The sequence below is a fragment of the Theobroma cacao genome, chromosome 2, assembly GCF_000208745.1.
Source record: "Theobroma cacao cultivar B97-61/B2 chromosome 2, Criollo_cocoa_genome_V2, whole genome shotgun sequence".
NCBI lineage: Eukaryota > Viridiplantae > Streptophyta > Magnoliopsida > Malvales > Malvaceae > Theobroma > Theobroma cacao.
In genome coordinates, this window is record NC_030851.1 from 3773068 (window position 1) to 3789905 (window position 16838).

Consider the following 16838-nt stretch of genomic DNA (forward strand, 5'->3'; position numbering starts at 1 on the left):
CGCCGTCTTGGATTTGTTGCACGTTGTTACGGGTTTCTAATTTGTTCTTCCTACTGCTTTTGGATGTTGGGAAGCATGTTGGCCAGCAAGTCATCCTGGACGGCGATGCATATATTTTAATGGGATAGTTTATATTATTTGATTTAATCAATTAAAATCATAATATTTTATAATCAAATTCCAATAATAAAATCTTTATTGTGAGTTTAAGTAATAATATTAAGATATTTATTATTCGAATTTGATAATAAATAATAAATATTAATATTAAATTATAGTTTTATATGTTATTTTTACTTATAAATTCTTTATAAATAACATAATACTTTATTAAAATTAATTAATTATTTTAAATATAATTTTAAACTCTAATTTATTTTTATGAATTAATTTTAATTTATTAATTTTAATTTTTATTAATAATATATACAAATCAATTTTAAATTTACTTTAATAGAATATTTAATGGATAATGTTTAAAATATTTGAGTACCAATTCAAGTAACATATCAAAAACTAATCAAATATTTATCAAAAAAGTATATCTTATCAAATAATAAGATTTAGAATAAAATATCTCAAAAATAATGAATATTCTGCCCGTGGAGACCTTAAGACGGTGGAGAAAGGAGTAGTTACTATACTTAGTGGACAAATATTCGAATACACCAAGTCAACCGGCTTTATTCTCAGCATTGGTCAATTATAGTTTGATGTCTCATGTTCATTATTTTGGCATATTGTACAGGTGGGGTTGGAAACAACAGGTTCCAGTTGAAATTAACTGACCTTACTCCTAAACTACAAGAGGGAATCGGAGGGAGGAATTATAACAAATTATGCAAGCGGAAAAGGCACATAATCACAACTTATTTCACCAAAATTAATGACATTACCCGTAGTTTATATACTTGATCCTTCAAAATGAAGGCTCTCACTAGCCACTACATCTATTAGGCACCCTTCATTGCCAACAAAGCAGCTCCGTATGCAGCCTCTGTCTGAGTTGCTTGACTCACGGGTAAACCAAGTATTCTCTCTCGGATCTTTGTCCATTTGTCGTTTTTTGCACCACCCCCGGCGGTGAACACCTCCTCCACTTGGGTTGCTCCTAGATCCTTCAACAAGATGTAGGCCTTTGCCTGAATACAGTATCAAAAGAATGTGCATTTTAGAATAACCTTCATCAGCGGCAAGGCATGCCTCCTCCTTACAAGCATATAAATCTTAAACAAGGGCCCTCTCCGTACCTCTATACGGGCAATTGATTCCAAAATACCATGCAAGTACACTACATCACTTTCTGGGCGTGGATGTAACCTGCACAAAATTGAAAAACAGTTTTTTCAATTCAACCCGATTGAACCACTAGTCCTATATGAGACTACACATAATGTAAATTGGAAAAGGAACAAAAACACAGGCATGGAAGATATTCTTCTATAGAAACTATTGCTGTCATATTAATCTGCATTGGTTAAATGGCGGAAATAAGGTCCGAAGCATTTCATAATTCACATCATGAAACACACTATACTCACTGAGTTCCTTATGCAGTCAACTAACCTAGATATTATGCTTCTAAAATATCTAGCAGATTACAGTGGAAGTAGGAATCAGAACTTGCAATCATATAAAAAATCCTTATGAGAAGTATCCTTCTCAAGAACTACATAGAATATGTGAATGTTCTAATGGGAAGAGAGAGAGAGATTAAATACCTTGGCTCCATCATAGGATCTGCCACAGGGAATCTCTCTCCGACTGATTTTAGTGGATAGTAGTTTAAGGGAGAGCTCTCCATGGGATTAATATGTTCACTCAGTTTTTCCAATTGCTCGTCAGTGAAAATTTCCTTAAGAACTGCTCCACCAGTATTTGAAGCTCCTCCAACAAGCCACTTATCATCAAGGCGATGACTATACACCCCATATCTTGCATCCTCTATCCTAGTTGTACTTAGCAGTTTAATTGCAAGGGTTGAACCCAAAGAGGTGACCTACATAAGAAATAATGTGTAATTCACGAAACTCATAGAAATACAAACATGGTAATTGTAATTAAAGTCTCTAAAAAATGAAGTAAAATGCACCATAGCAGGCCAGACAAAATAAGAGTATCATAAACAGAATTATAGCAGAAAGATGTCTGCCTATATTTACTTTGGCAACAATGAACTAAATATGACCGGATTGAGGAAGACTATCAAGGTCATAGGAGACAGCTTGATGAATCTGTATGCCAAGCAACAAAAAGCCACTTCCTTTTTCCTGATAAACACAAATCAAAGCCAAATGATGAAATTCTAACCGCTTTCCCAGGTTTTGTTGCACGTGCTGCAAGAAAGGCTGCTATGCTATCAGTGGTCCCAGTACATACAATGCAATCTTCTGAAAAACCTGCTATGATGTATTTTATAAACTATTAATTGCAGTTTCAGAAGTTGAGGGCAGGTTTAACATGCAATCATGAACACATAAATCCAGAACAATTACTGCATAATTTTCCAATTTTTTCCTTATCAAAAGTTTCAACTATTTCTCTTTTTCAGAAGAAATAATTATAAAACTCAAAGATATTAAAACTTCATAATGCTGAACTCTTTAAGCAGTGCAAAATATCAAATTTTACTTTGTCTAATAAGAATGCAGAACCTCACATTCTACCAGTGCAAACTGCCAAACAAACTATCATTCTTAAACCACACAATTATCTGCCCTTTGAACCATCTAGGGAGGCATAGAAGCTATTTGATGGAACAAATGCATACCAAATAGTGTTCTAACATCCCCTTTCAAATGGGCGATCGAAGTTCCAGGAGCTTTGACCACAGGTAAAAGTCGCGAATAAGGCTGAGATAACAGCCAACGTGGATAGGAGTCCAGTTCAGGATCATAACCAACCTAGACACATAGGAGCAATTGCATCATCATTCATTGCTTAAATTTGCTGAAGCTTGCAGATTACCAGTAGGAATTAAAATCCTAAAGTTATGACTAATGATTTATTCGACAACCTTCAAAGCATTATTGTAATCAGAAACTCCAAGCTGCCCATGGAGAAGCCACAACAACCAATCAGCTTGATGCAGTAATATCGTCGATGTTTTGTCTGAATTGTCATTGTTCCACCATGAAACAAGCTTGCACAGGGTAGAGGAACCAGAGCAAACTGTATGGTTTACAGGAGCAATGGACTTTATTGCTGGTAAAGCATCGGGACAACTCTCATTGTAGAGGTAAGGTCTGGCTAATGGTTCTCCTGTATTGCTGCAGGTGATACATTCAGATACCACACTGAAATCCAATCCAGTAAATGAGAAGGAAAATACTACATGGATCAGCAAATATTTTCTTAGATAATCACCTATCAATAATGAGAGTAGTTGCAGAAGTCCCATCAAGAGAAATGGAAGCAACGTGTGGACGAAGATGAACAGGAATATCTTCAAGCAGTGAGAAAAGAGTTGTTTTCCATGACTGTGCCCAATCCATTGTTTTTTCCCTCTTTCTAGACAACAGAAACAACATAATCAATATGGCAGGGTGCAAACAAGCACCATTTTCTTCTTCTTCATGCACATAATTGAACACATGGGAAACAAAAGTAAACAAGCATGCCCAATTTGAACTCTAAAAGGTTTGCAATTCTATGTAAATTTTAAATCATTCAAGCAATTTCAAAGAAATATTACCAACTAATACTAGAATGAAGTATTATATTGAGATGAAGTTGTCAAGGGTTCTTAGCTCTAACCATGTATTGAGGATACTGTCTCTTCCCTTCAGCATGAATTGTCCCTTGCTTGTCAATCAAAGCAAACCTAGCTCCAGATGTACCAAAATCCATTCCAAGATAAAGCCGCTCACTAGCTTGAAAACCCACTTCTTGATTCTCTTTCTTACATCCAACCACCATTGTCTTCAGCCTTGCTGATTTCTCAACGCTATTCTCGCATGGCCCAGTTCTTACAAGCAACCTCCTTGCAGTACAACATCCTGGATATATATATATATATGTATCATGTTACACTCAGCTAAATCCCTAGATGACCATAGGACTCGCATTTTATTCATGTCGAATAACTATTTTTTAAAATTAAAAAAAAAAAACAAATCTTACAGTTTGCTGGAAAATATTAGCATGCAGAAAGTATACAAATCAAGACATCTAACACTAAAAATTTATTGCAAGAAATGTCTGAAGTGATGGTTGAGATGGAAAAAGTACCTGGTTTGGGGGGAGATGGATAGAGAACTTGTGTAGAGAGCGAGGAACAGCTAATTGAACCAAGCATGTTTTGGCACGTCTACCACTTTCCCTCTGAAGTTTGTAATGGATAAGCGAAATTACAAGTGTTGGATTGTTCTATGGATTGATTGTGGTTCGGATTAGGCCCTTGAATTGGATTGGGCTCGAATATAGGCTTGGCCCAGGCTAACCTTCTTTTATTCTTTGATTGTTGAACTTCATTAATTCTCAAATAGCAAATGCTCGTATATAAACCAAGTTGTGTTTAAGATATCGTAAGAAATTTATGATGTTTTAGTAATATACCTTGGAATAAATACTTTACTGCTTGCTTCTTATGTTGGACATTGGCTTCCATAAGCGAGAAAGAATGACACTGCAATGGTTAATCTGATCTGAGGAATGACAAAAATTGGGTAAACTTCCGACAAGAAAATTGACTTTTAACTACCACCCATTTCTTCTTATCACAAGCATGTAAATACTAAATAGTCAATTTATCAGCAAATTACAAAACCAATAACTCTGAATATGACCTCTGGGCCTTTGCTTGAATTGGCAAGTTATTGGGCTCTACGGGTCGAACAACATTCTCCAATATCCAGATCATGGGAAAGTGACTAGCCCATCTGCTTCCTCTTCCTCCTCCTCCCCCTCCCCCTCCCCGTACACCTTTTCTTTTTCCTCTTGATAGCACGCTCGAATTCTTAACTAGATACAGCTATAAGAGTAAAAGATTTTATCAGATTAATTGAACTAGCACATTCCATGGTGATCATAGTTTCATGTCATTGTTTTACTTTTTGTATGCTTGGCAGTCATCTATCCTTGTCGTAGGGTCTCTTAAGGAATTGCTCGTTATCTACATGTGTGTGTCCCATGTAAGCAGAACGTAATTATTGTACAAAAGAACTGTCCAAACTCCACCTAATAATTTTGCGGGTATTTGCTCGAAACAAAATAAAAAAGTTTGGTATAAACTACAATCACTACAAGATTTCTCCCGTTCAAGTCAAATCTTTCGATGATTAACGCCAAATTTAGTAAATTTTTCTAATGTAGAAAAAGGAGAAAATAGAAAGTTCTTTATGTGAAAGTCTTTTTTAAGAAAGGAAAACAATTAGTTCGATATTTGAAAATTGTGTAAGTGTTGATTTAATTTTAGTTTTTTAAAATATGAGATATATACATTTCAATTAAATGTTTAATGTAATTTTCAAGTTTTTTTCTTGTTCTTCAAGAGTTGAATCTTTAAGAGAAAAAAAGTACTATTGAAACCTTAAGAGAGAGAAAGAGCGAAAATTCTCATGCTTTTTCTTATCCTTTAGTGAACATATTGAATCCTAAGGGCATGATTTGTGAAATAGACAAAAATTGAATAGAATAACTATTCTATGAAAATAAAATAATGTAAAAATAAAAAAAATTATTATTATGTAATTTGATATGATGAATGAAATAAAACATAAATAGTTATTATGACTTATTATAGTTGTTAATATAAGCCCTGTAAGCCAATTGATTTTGTGCTTGTAAAACACTATATTAATTATAAATATTTCATATTAAATACATTATGGATATTTTATATAATGTATGAGGTATTTCTTTGTCCACGAGTTTATTTATAAATAATTATGAGAGACTTATGTAGATAAAGTCAATAATAAGGTTATAATTATGAGATTCTTATGCATCAAAGCCTTGTTCCTAAATATGTTACTAGTCATTGTATTGTTAATAATAAGGGCATTGACAATGCTCAAAGACTAGTACGCGCTAAGCCTCCTTACTTTAGAAGTAAGCAATTGATCTCATAAGTTAAAGTATGTGAGATACTTGAGGATAGTATGTAAGTGCTTGTTAAGAAACAAGTTTACTGAACATGACCCGCTATGAGAGTTTCACTTGGTATTTCACTCAAGTGTTTATAGAAATGCTCTCATGTGTCAGTAGTGTAAGTAATCCTTAGACTTATGATATCAAGTCATATTGTATGTGAATTGTCATGCTTTGATTTCACCTCTACTGGTTTTAAGATGACTAGATGCTTAAACAGGGTGCTTTTGAGTATGCATGAAACATGCGAAGATAAATGAGTAGTTCAAAGATGATTCATCACCCCAAGTGATTTGAAGGGGACATATCTCATTTGCTCCTGGCTTATATTGATTAAAAGTCCTTGGCCAAGGCAATCTTGATAGATCAATATAAAAGCTACATGACTAATATGGATAAGTTAGAAAGTAGACACCGAGTAAGACTTTTTATCTATCTGGGATATATGATGAAATGATCAAATTACACTGAGATATTGTACATTGAAAGGTTAGTCAAATCATATTGACTCCCTTGACATTTGGGTGGTCATGATGTATTGCTAGATACCGTTCATGATTTATAAATATAAATATAAATTATTAATTGAATTAATTTATATTTATTGTCAACATGTTGAGAACCTAATGGATCACACACATAAGGTGAATTGTCAAAATTAATTTGAGTTCAATTAGATAGGATCTAATTGATTTTATAGAGGCTTAATCCAATTAAGTATTGGGCTTAATCCAATTAAGTATTGGGCTAAATCAAATATGATTTGATGGAGTATTAAATAAAGGCCCAATTAACCCAAGACATCTTATAATCCTTATTGGTTATAAAGTAAGTCAATTAACTGTATAAAAAAATCTCTTAGTCGCCTTTTGAATATATAGAAAAGTTCTATTTTATTTTCTCATGTGTTAAGATAGGATCATAGTCAAAAGAGAGAAACACAAAGGAGCTTAAAGTTGAGAGTTTGCTAGCACAAACTTCGGCTTAGTGATTCACACATTCTTAGTAAAGAGATTTCGGTAAATCACTGTATGGATCACCATTAGAGGCAGGACAACTGTGTTGCTGTGGTTTGATAAGTCATAGTTAATATACAAAAGTTAAAATGAAAAGCCAAGGAGGACTCCACCAAAAAAAGCAGACTTTCAGGTATGTCAAAATTTCTTTTGTGGTTTTTCAAAATTAATTTCAATTAAAGTGATCAATGGCTTTGGAGATTAAAATTAATAATATTCCGTTGTGTATGAATTGTCTTAGCATAATTTAAATCCCCAATAATAGTGTTTACTTGTAAACATAACTTTGAAAAAAAAAATAAAGGATAAAAATATAAAAACCTTTTATTATATTTATGATTATTTATTTTATTTTTTAAAATAGTAATAATTTATAATTTATTTCAAAATATTAATAATTGATAATTTAAATATTAATATTTTATTTATAATTTAATTATTAACATTATAATATATTTTTATTTTATTATAATTTAAATGTTATTATGATTATTTTGATTTATTTGTTTTATTTTAAAATATTAATAATTTATAATTTATTCAAAACATTAATAATAGATAATTTAAATGTTAATATTTTATTTATGTTTTAATCATTAACGTTTTAAAATATTAATATTTTATTTGTAATTTAAATGATATCATGGTTTTTTTTATTTTATTTTGAAATATTAATCATTTATAATTTATTTAAAATATTAATAATTGATAATTTAAATATTAATATTTTATTTATAATTTAAATGTTATTATGATTATTTACTTTTATTTTAGTTTATTTGTTATACATTAATCATTTATAATTTATTTAAAATATCAATAATTGATCATTTATATATTAATATTTTATTTATAATTTTTAATTACTCATTAAAATATTTATAATTTAATAATTAATATTACAAAATAATAATATTTTATTTATAATTTAAATGTTATTGTGATTATTTTATTTTTAAATATTAATAATTAATAATTTATTTTTAAATATGAATAATTTATAATTTATTTAAAATATTAATAATTGATCATTTAAATATTAGTATTCTATTTATAATTTAATCATTACTATTTTAAAATATTATTATGATTATTTTTTTATTTTTAGATATTATTAATTTATTTATAATTTAATCATTAATATGTTAAAATACTAATATTAATATTTATATTTATATTTATAAATATTAATGGGACTAATTGGAATAGGAGGGAGAAAAAGAAAATATAGAAGAAAAATGATTTTATATAAATAAGGTCGTAAATTTCTAAACTTATGAAGGGTAATTTAATCTTAATAATTTTTGAAGCTATTCCATCATACATTGAATAGCTAATACATTGATAGCACGTTTGGTACATTGAATAGCTAATTCCATCATCATATATTAATCTATTCCCGTGTTTTTTGCTTACCTCCGTTTGGTACAGCGCCGCCACAAAGAATAGCTATTACCTAGTAATAGCTATTCTTTAAAATGGGGTAAAACTCAAGCATAGTTATACCCATGCTTCCCCATGGTTATTGCTATTCTATGACTGAGGGAATAGCTCTGAATTATGATAAGACTAAAATACTTCTTATAACTTAAAAATATTACAACTATAGATCTATATATATATATATATATATATTTTTTTTTCTTCTTCTTCTCATTTTTCCTTATTCTTTCTCTCTCTTTTCATATTTTTTCCTCTCTCATTCTCTCTCTAAGTGGCATCAACGCTGGAGATAACGTTCGTGACGGAGGTTTCATGACCGAATATGATCGAAAAAGATTCAAACGAGAGATCTAACCAGATCTGGCCGTGGGAAGCACCGGATCTGGTGCTTACCGACCAGAGCTCACGGTTGGATCTAGCACTCCACGACCAGATATAATCGTGGGAAGGCACCGATCTGGCATCGTAGTGGCCAGATCTGGCCACATGGTGCCCCAGATTGACGTTTTATAACACCGATCGCCTTTTCGGCGACCGACTCATGAAGAAGAAAAAAAGAAAAAGAAAAAAATAGAATAAAAAAGAATAAATTATTTGTAAAATTTAAAATATTAATATTTTATATATAAGTTAAACATTATTAATATTAATATGATTAAATATTAAAATATTAATATTTTAAAACTATTCATGTTTTTTTTATTAAATTATTAATATATTAAACTTTTAATGAGTATAAATAAAAAATAAGAATTAACCCTATTTTAATCATAATAATATTAAATTATAAATAAAATATTAATAATTAAATTATACTAAAATATTAATATTTAAATTATAAAATTATTATTATTATTTTAATTATTTATAAATTATTAATATTTTAATTTATTATATATTTTTAATTTATTATAAAATATTAATATTTAAACAATAAAATAAAAATAAATAATTATATATAATAAATGATATTTTTGTCTTTTTATTTTTTATTCCTTTCTTATTCTAAAGTTATTATTACCAACCAAATACTGTAATAAGTCATAATAATTATTCTTACTTTATTCTATTCATCATACCAAGTTAAGTAATACTTATTCTATTATATTATCACGTAATAACTATTCTATTCAATTACTGTCTATTCCGCAAACAAAACGTGCCATGAATGTAGTTAAAGTAGGCTTTTTACTAATTCATTGTTTGAAACTGCATGGTTTAAGATAAGGTAACAGCATTGATAAAAAATTCATAAACCTAGGTGGGATAGGAGAATGGAGATTACACTGAGAAATAAAAATTTTAAAGATGATAATGGAGATTATATTGAGAAATAAAAAATTCAAAAATGAAAAACAAAATTGTGAGAGATAATGCCCATACGTGGTCTTGATAAATATTATTATTTATTTTATCTATTTTCATGTTCATTCTTTATTTTGATTCCAAATTATTGAAAATCACATAGCATATTTTCTTTATAATCAACTTCTATTTATCATCTTTAACACCCAATAACTCCATTAGTAATGACAAAAAATATTTTCCATAACATTATCCCAATCTCAGTTTAAAAAGTCAGAATACAATTTACTTATACACTTTTAAAAATAAATTTTTCAACAAAATTTTATATAAAAAACCTCCCTTAGTTCCCCTTGCAGCTTTTTTACCTTACTTCACACCTTTTTTATGTCAGATTATAAATATTTGCAGCATAAATATAGTGATTAAAACTTAAAAGTATCTTTATCTTTGCCTAAACTTTAAAATATGCTTTAAAAGCATATAAATTAACAAAACCATGAAACTTGTAGTTCAAATTCAATATTTGACAATTTGGTTTATTGAAGCATCTCAGTCTACAAAAATAAACCAAAGCAAAATTTAATATGAATAATCTCAAAACGGTCGTAAAAAACATATAAAAAACAACAAGATGTCTAACAATATGAAAGCAAAAAATAAAAACAAAGAAAATAAATAAATAAATTTATATTTTCTGCATTTCTACCTTTGTAACAATAGAATGGGGCAAATTCTCCAAACTTGATACGATTGCCACTTTTATTGCCTTGTGTCTTGTTTGGATGGCACACTTCTTCTTTCAAACTTTGAATCTATATGACAATAAAACAACTCAAAATTAATAAAAGATTTTAAAAGAAAATTCTATTTGCTTGTAGAAATAAAAAAAGTTCACTTGAATTGAGGAAAAAAATTAAAAAAAAGATATCCAATTCAATTAAAATATATCCTATGATCAAGTTCAAATAAAATTCAATAGCATAAGAATTGCATGAACTTGATTAAAACTCCTATGTGTGGAAACACAAAAAAAAAAATTCTTCATGTTCTACTTAAAAGAAAAAAAACTTATTTATTTATTTTTTTAAAGAAATATATATATATACACATCCCCAATACTTTTACTTATTTTTTCTCAAATTTGATTTATTTCTCTTACATAGTTTTAAAATCCTTACTTTATTTACAAGTTGTATTGCATCACCTTAACTTTAAGTTTTAAAATATCTTCCATCTTGTTACGGAACCTCGTATTTACAATTTTAATGGCGGCAAATGCACTAAATCTATTAAGTTAAAAAAATTAGAGAGATGATGGTTTTTAAAAAAATTTGAAGAAGAAAAATGGGGAAAAAAGAAAAAGAAAAAGAATTCTAAGGGAAAAAAAAGAAAAAAAGAAGGAAAGAAAAATCATTTTAAGGGGAAAAGGGAAACAAGAAAGAAAAAATATAATTCCAAGAGAATAAATAAATAAATAATATTTTTAAATTTTGGGCCTAGAAATAATTAAACCCGTGTCCATAAATTTTGATCTTAAATAAGATACCACTATTCTAAATTAATTCATTTGATTTATTTAGGGGTAACAAATTATATATTTACAATTTTATACACATCAAAATTAAAAAAAAAATGAAAACTGAAAGGTGACACCACCACTTCACCTCCACCACTAGCTCTAATCTTCCTTTTCATTACGTTTGATACATCCTTTTTACTTGTTTGTAACGTTTCTTCTTTTTTCACAAAATGATAATTTTATTATTAAAATAATAAATTAAAAGAATATATCAACGATTATATGATTCACGCGAATAAAAATAAAAATACTCATTTAATGTTAATCACTAATATATGTAAGTTGTACTATAAAATCTAAAATATTTATAAAAAAATTATAACAATTACACTTACAAATACATTTACGATACAAGCTACATTAAAAAAATATATGCTACAATTAGTCGATTTTATGTTTTGTTAGATAATTTAGTGTTAATTCTTTGTCCTTCTTATTATTATCTTATTCTAAATTGGAACCTTTGACCTTATGCTAGTTATACATGAATCAATATCATGAAAAGTTGTAAGATTGTTCATTCTGGCCAATTCAAGCAACAAAACAAATTAATATCATAAGGATAATTTTTGATTGGGAAATCACAGCTTCTGCAATCAGAGATTGGAAAATTGGAAGTCTCGAAGGGTGTGGCAGTACCCCACGTGTCACATGAAACAGGTCAGGGCTAGCACGTGAGCCACTACTGCGAGCAACTCAAAGCAGAAGTGACAGCTAATTCGCTTCTGGTCTCAGTCACAGGGCGTAACCATTTCCAAATCATTTGCCCACCAGGACCACCCCCCGCACACACCCAACCCACAGCCGAAAAGAGGTTGCACGTGCCAATCAGCCCAAAAGAGGAGAGTCAAAATGATATGCTCACCGCATCCCACTCCCAATTCTTTGCTTACACTCCTTTTTTCTGACGAATGAGTGATTTAACCTGTAAAAAGAATCGAGCGGTGGAAGCAAAGGGAGTGCTCGGGGTTTTGTGTTTGACAAATCTACTGCTTTGCAAATGGATTCTTCAAAACGAAGTAGTTGGTTAGTTCAAACAAACCCATCTTTAGGCCACTGTTTTTAATTTTGGACCCACAATTTACAGAATATTTTTCTATTCTCAAGGATCCTAATATGCAATTATGCATCATTGTGCAAAAATTTGGATAAATTCCGATGGGCTGTTGGAGGTGAACAAGGGGTGAGAAAGAGGAGCAATGTCCTTTTTACCTTGACCTTATACCAGACGGTCAGCCCGCTTTTGTTTACTCGTTTCCTTTTTTCTAATCTTGTTTTTAAACCTGTGGCTTTCATTGTTGTCACACCTCTTATCTTAAAGTTTCTCTTTCCATAAATATTGCATGAGAATTTTAATTTTGAAGCAATAATTATGAAAGTATTGTCGATTTCCTCTTGCAAACAAACAAAACTTTACCCATCTGTAATATCAAGTCATTATTGCACGATTTAATGATTGGTACAAACAAAACGTGTGAAACATAAAAGATAGTACTGTATCAACTACATACATCCCTGTATTCATATGTTATTAGTTATATAATAATTGAGTTTGACTCAAAAAAGGATAACATTTTCACCATTGAGACAAAGCCTCCTCCGATAAAATGTTGTATTCCACTCGAGACAAATTTTAATTTTTGTCTACGTGGTGGCTCACCACACCTTGTATGGATGAACTGATTGGTTAAGTTGAATAGTAGGTTGTGGTAGTATTGGACAAAAATATAAATCATGCGGGAATATGGAAATTTGGCTATTGGCCAGAGTGTTGGACACTGATGTCCACATCGCAGCAGGACCATGGGGAAAACTGGGAATTGATTGCATTTTTTTTTATTTTTTATAATTTACTGGAACATAATAATTTTCCTGGCTTCGAAGCCGTATTATTGGAGGCATGAATAGGATATTCCAACAGAATGCTTGCCAAAATGCAGACATTGCTATTTGTTCCGTCAACTTAATTACAAGCAGGTAAGGAGAGAAAATCAGAAAAAAGTTTGGAAAGCGCTCTGGTAATACCTGGAGATCCGGAGGTGATTTGGCTTCGTTGAAACCTCGATTACCGTTGCTTTTGGAAGTTGTGATCAAATTCTATTAAAAAAAAACCGAATCGGACACTGTTAATTATGATTCCTGTATTTTCTTTACAAAGAAGAACCACATCACAATGTTTCTACTATATTAAACTTGATTTACTAACATTACATATTCATATCTAGTGTGTATATAGATTATGTTCCATAAATTCTTCAATTTTATTTTAATGTATTATTGTGCAATATTTTTTAAATAATTTACTACAAAAATTACAAAATACATAATGATTTCGTGTCGAATACGTAGCAATAATTAACACTTATTGTGTAATATTTTTAAATCATCTATTATAAAAATTTATTAAAAAAATAACATTCTCATGTAGTGATAACTGACACCTTATTCCCGAGTTCATGTAACATGATATATGTTCATAAAAAATTCTTTTTTTTTTTTCTCATCTCTGTCGCCTAGGAAAAGGAAATGGTGGTTGTTGGATGGTATTACAAGCAAGAGATAAAGAATAACAATGAAAGAGGTGATAACAATGAATGCGAAAGAGGCAACCATAAAGCTTTTTATTTTTGCAAAGATTGCAAATTTAAAGTTTTAAAAATATTTGAAAAAATTAATGTTTTAATTTAAAAAGAAAATGTAGTAGTTCGTAGTACATTTATTTCAATAAACTTAAAGAAAAAAAGTTTCTTAAATTAAATCATGAACCGTCAAAGTAAAAATTTGATGTGCCTATCCCATTATTACCATCACTGTTTAGCAGTGAAACACTACTTTAATGATTGAAATTTCTAAATCATTTGACTTAATAATATCGTGCTTAGAATGCACAACCTGATCAGGGCGTTGATTAATCCATCTCAAGTTGGCCCGACATATCGATCATGCAGATGCTTCACTAGCAGAAAAGATTATCTTGAATTTATGGTGGATGCGGTTGCACTGGAACCTCGTATTAAATGCACTCCGGCAGGTACGGTAGTTAACCCATCCATCAACTCTTGTACGCCCTCACTCTACGGGCAGGGATTCACCGGCTTAAATGGACGACAGTGGGCCCCACCGGCACTTGCTGACATGGAATTGGCTTTACGTTCCTCGCGGCCTCGCATCGCCGATCTAATTCCTACGTGTAAAGCGTGAAAGGAAAAGACTAAAAGCACCCATCACATGGGAGAATATCCCTCAACCCCACCGTCCATTAGTTCTTCCTTTTTAAATTCTCATTTCTGGCGCGTGACATACAATCGCACTTGTTTTCATTGTTTTGACTCGGGGAAGGTCCCTAGATTTTTCCTCGACGACTTCGGTTAAAATTGGAATTACATTATCAAAGTCGAATTATTTTTTTATCAAAAATCAAATCACAATAGATTAATATTTTTCAAATAATTCAATTTGGGTATATAATTTAACTGTAAAGAAAACAATCTCATATCTCTTAATCTATTGTACAATAATAATCAAAGTAAAAAGTATATAATTATTCATGATTTTACTTAGAAGTAAAGGAATTAATTGTTCATAAACATTAAAAATTTCAATTTAACAATTTAAAATTAAACTAAATACAACACAAATATAAAGACATCAAACAAAGATTCAAATATAAATACTAAATAAAAATTATATTTACAACAAGTATATAATTTAAGCATTTAACAGATGTTAAACATATAAATGTTCCATAATTTAAGCATACTCTCCACCACCTTCACTCATTTAAATATTATCTATATATAATCGATATTAGTTCTTTGACCAACAAAAAAAAATCTTTAAGCATTGCGTTGAATTAATGTACAAGGAGAGATTTTGTGTTGGTCTCCCACTAACGTGACCTGGCTAATTAATCTAATCAACCATTACATTGAATTTAAAGCATACTATTAATTTAATTTATACTTCAATTATGTCTTCTTATCAAAGTCACTATCGTACTCCTCATCTCTTTGAAAAAAAAAAAGTAAAACATGTATGCAACTCCAACTAATTATCATAGCTCTTTAGCTTTGTATTACTCACATTTTCATTTATTTATAGTTAGGGACAATATCGGAGATAGCTTCTACAATTTTATTAAAATTATATAATAAAATTTAACATTTTAATAAAAATAATCATTTTGTCCATACGAAATTAAAACAACCCAATGATCTAATAATTATTTTATATAAAACTCTATATTATACTATGTATATCATCTTTCGATACATTTATAAAAACAAAATAATATTTGATTATATATAAAATATTTTATAAATAAAATCTTTTGCAACTTTATATTCAATGCTTTTTTGAATGAAATAAAACCACTATATAGCAAAGTGATATAAAAATTTTATACGACGAACTTTAAAAAAAAAAAAAACTAAACCTAAGTTAATCTTTCATAACTTTGACTATGATAAAAAATTATTCAGATAAATTGACATCTAATATAAAATTCTGCATTTGTCCTTGTTCACAGTCATAAATACACGGCTGTGAAGTTAACTGATGAGAAATATGTATATTGTTTGAAAGTGCCTTTTATGATAAATAAGGATGGCTACCTCTTGCCAATTCATTTTGATTGCTACTATGTTTGTTCACAAGCTACTATTTCCACTGATTACGAAATGTGGTATTCCTTATCGTGTTATAGTTAAAAGCTGATCCCAAGAATTACATATAGATACGTATTTTATCTTTTATTCAATCGCTTTATATAAATTAAAAAATAAATGGTGATAGAATGCGTTAATAAATAAATTTATTATCGATTTAAATCAATTTAAATTAAATTAAAAAATAAAACAAATGGTTATTAATTTTTTATTATACATTGCTTACACATCTTGTAATTTTAAAATTTGTAAATAGTACATTTTATTTATTTATTTAATATTTTGTGGATAAGTTTTGTTCTCAAAATGAGTTAAATCGTTAATTTTTTAATCAAATTAATAAAATACTTCTAAGTATGGATAAATATTCTAATTTTTGAATCAATCACTATTTTTATTTTATTAAGTGAAATTAATGGTATAATTTATTTCTGAAATAAAACTTATTTACACAGATTAAGTTTTGTTCAAGAAAATCGACGAGATTTAGGTGAAAAAATTAAGAATATAGGTTGTGTAAGTGAAATTTACCAATATATGATTAACAGTCATTTTTCAACTGAGTCAAGGTGATAATATACAAATTTTTATTGTCATTCACAATTAATAATAAAACAGTGAGTAATAGTAGTTTTTATAGTCGTTATCATGATTTTAGCGAGACTCACTCATATATGGAAAATTACACGCCTTTTCCTTTTACAGTGAGACATCAAAGGAATAAAATTCACGTGA

The 16838-nt window shown here is 29.4% G+C and overlaps 1 protein-coding gene across 2 annotated transcripts; it reads right to left on the bottom strand.

Annotated features, from left to right (window-relative positions):
• Positions 620–4323, bottom strand: LOC18607708 (xylulose kinase). Of its 2 annotated transcripts, XM_007041997.2 has the most exons (9): positions 4231–4323; positions 3757–3998; positions 3367–3506; positions 3017–3269; positions 2771–2903; positions 2311–2399; positions 1722–1999; positions 1251–1320; positions 620–1142 (listed from the first exon to the last, which is right to left on the bottom strand). In XM_007041997.2, the coding sequence occupies exons 1-9, from the start codon at positions 4295–4297 to the stop codon at positions 954–956; spliced, it is 1461 nt and encodes a 486-aa protein (XP_007042059.2). In that variant the 5' UTR covers positions 4298–4323; the 3' UTR covers positions 620–953. The 2 variants fall into 2 exon arrangements, with proteins under 2 accessions (XP_007042059.2, XP_017972044.1); XM_018116555.1 differs by lacking the exon at positions 4231–4323 and having other exon boundaries at positions 3367–3510.